The sequence below is a fragment of the Dipodomys spectabilis genome, unplaced genomic scaffold, assembly GCF_019054845.1.
Source record: "Dipodomys spectabilis isolate Male_0828 unplaced genomic scaffold, ASM1905484v1 ptg000076l, whole genome shotgun sequence".
NCBI lineage: Eukaryota > Metazoa > Chordata > Mammalia > Rodentia > Heteromyidae > Dipodomys > Dipodomys spectabilis.
The window spans coordinates 5,411,608-5,413,100 of record NW_024870753.1 but is presented as its reverse complement, the minus strand read 5'-3'; the positions used below and the strand labels follow the sequence as shown (position 1 = coordinate 5,413,100).

Genomic DNA, 1,493 nt, shown 5'->3' with positions numbered 1-1,493 from the left:
TCTTCTCCTCCAGGTCGTGCCCAGCTTGCAGGATGAAAGCCGTGGTGTTGGCCGTGGCTGCGCTCTTCCTAGCGGGTAGGTGTCTCTCCTCTTGAGTCCGGCTGTGGGGGGAGCACTTCTAGCTCTGCTCTTGGGTACTGGGGGAATAAGATTCCTCACTAGTGCCCTCTCCACCCCTTGGTGCCGGCCACCTCCAGTGGAGCTGCCTGACCTGGGTGTATCTTCCCTTTCCCTCTGCGCCAGGGGGCGAGGCTCGGCATTTCTGGCAGCGAGATGAGCCCCAGGCTAGCCCCTGGGATAGAATTAAAGAGTTCGCCACTCAATATGTTGACTCGGTGAAAGACAGTGGCAGCGAATACCTGAAGCAGTTTGAAACCTCTGCCTTGGGAACACAGATGAAGTAAGACCCTTCCTCCCTCCCCCCCCCCTGGGGAGGCCAGGGACAGGCTGCTGGTTGCAGGGGGGTGGAGAGCGGGGCAGAGAAGCCAGTAGAAGAGAGGCTGTAGCCAGACTGGCCCCAGCCTTGCCTGCTGTTGGAGGAGCTGGCTCCCCAGCAGGGCTGGAAGGGGACACCCAAGCTAGGTGAGCCAGGGCTAAGCACAGCAGGGGATGGGGGCCACTGGCTTCAGAGACAATGGAGTGGTTTCTCAACACGGGGTACCCACCCAGCTCTATCCCCTGCTAGCTCCTCTGCACAGTGGGATGTGGCGGAAGAATGGAGTGTTGGGTGTCAGAATGTATGGGGGAAAGTAGGACTAGACCTACAGCCCACTCAGTGTCAGGGGATGCACAGGGGTCACCCTAGGAAACCTAGGCAGATCTGGGGCGATCTGAGCTGTCTGAGTCCTCGTCTCTCTGTGCCTGTGTCCCACTCCAGCCTGAAACTCACGGAGAACTTGGACACGTTGAGCTCCACCTTCAGCAAGCTGCGTGAGCAGCTGGGCCCGGTGACCCAGGAGTTCTGGCAGAATCTGGAGAAGGACACCGAGTGGCTGAGGCAAGAGATGAGCAAGGACCTGGCGGACGTGAAGCAGAAGGTGCAGCCCTACGTGGACCAGTTCCAGAAGACGTGGCAGGAGGAGGTGGAGCGCTACCGCCAGAAGGTGGAGCCCCTGAGCTCGGAGCTGCGCGAGGGCGCGCGCCAGAAGCTGCAGGAGCTGCAGGAAAAGCTGGCGCCGCTGGGCGCGGACCTGCGCGACAGCGCGCGCGTGCACGTGGACGCGCTGCGCACGCAGCTGGCGCCCTACAGCGAGCAGATGCGCGAGCGCCTGGCCGAGCGCCTGGCCGCGCTCCGGGACAGCCCCAGCCTGGCCGAGTACCAAGCCAAGGCCCACGAGCACCTCAAGACCCTGCACGAGAAGGCCCAGCCCGCCCTCAGCGACCTGGGCCAGGGGGTGCTGCCCGTGCTGGAGAGCCTGAAGGCCACTCTCGTGGGTGCCATCGAGGAGGCCTCCAAGAAGCTCAGCTCCCAGTGAGGCCCAGGCGCCCGGCCC

The 1,493-nt window shown here is 63.3% G+C and overlaps 1 protein-coding gene across 1 annotated transcript; it reads left to right on the top strand.

Annotated features, from left to right (window-relative positions):
* On the top strand, nucleotides 1-1,493 carry Apoa1 (apolipoprotein A1). Its single transcript, XM_042682762.1, has 3 exons — nucleotides 1-75; nucleotides 244-400; nucleotides 878-1,493. The coding sequence occupies exons 1-3, from the start codon at nucleotides 33-35 to the stop codon at nucleotides 1,473-1,475; spliced, it is 798 nt and encodes a 265-aa protein (XP_042538696.1). The 5' UTR covers nucleotides 1-32; the 3' UTR covers nucleotides 1,476-1,493.

What these genes read in the sequence shown, in the direction of transcription:
- Apoa1 (XM_042682762.1), top strand. Translation starts at nt 33, where the DNA reads ATGAAAGCCGTGGTGTTGGCCGTGGCTGCGCTCTTCCTAGCGG. An exon ending in GGCTGCGCTCTTCCTAGCGG is followed by an intron (nt 76 to 243) that starts GTAGGTGTCTCT and finishes CCTCTGCGCCAG; the next exon opens with GGGGCGAGGCTCGGCATTTC. An exon ending in GCCTTGGGAACACAGATGAA is followed by an intron (nt 401 to 877) that starts GTAAGACCCTTC and finishes GTCCCACTCCAG; the next exon opens with CCTGAAACTCACGGAGAACT.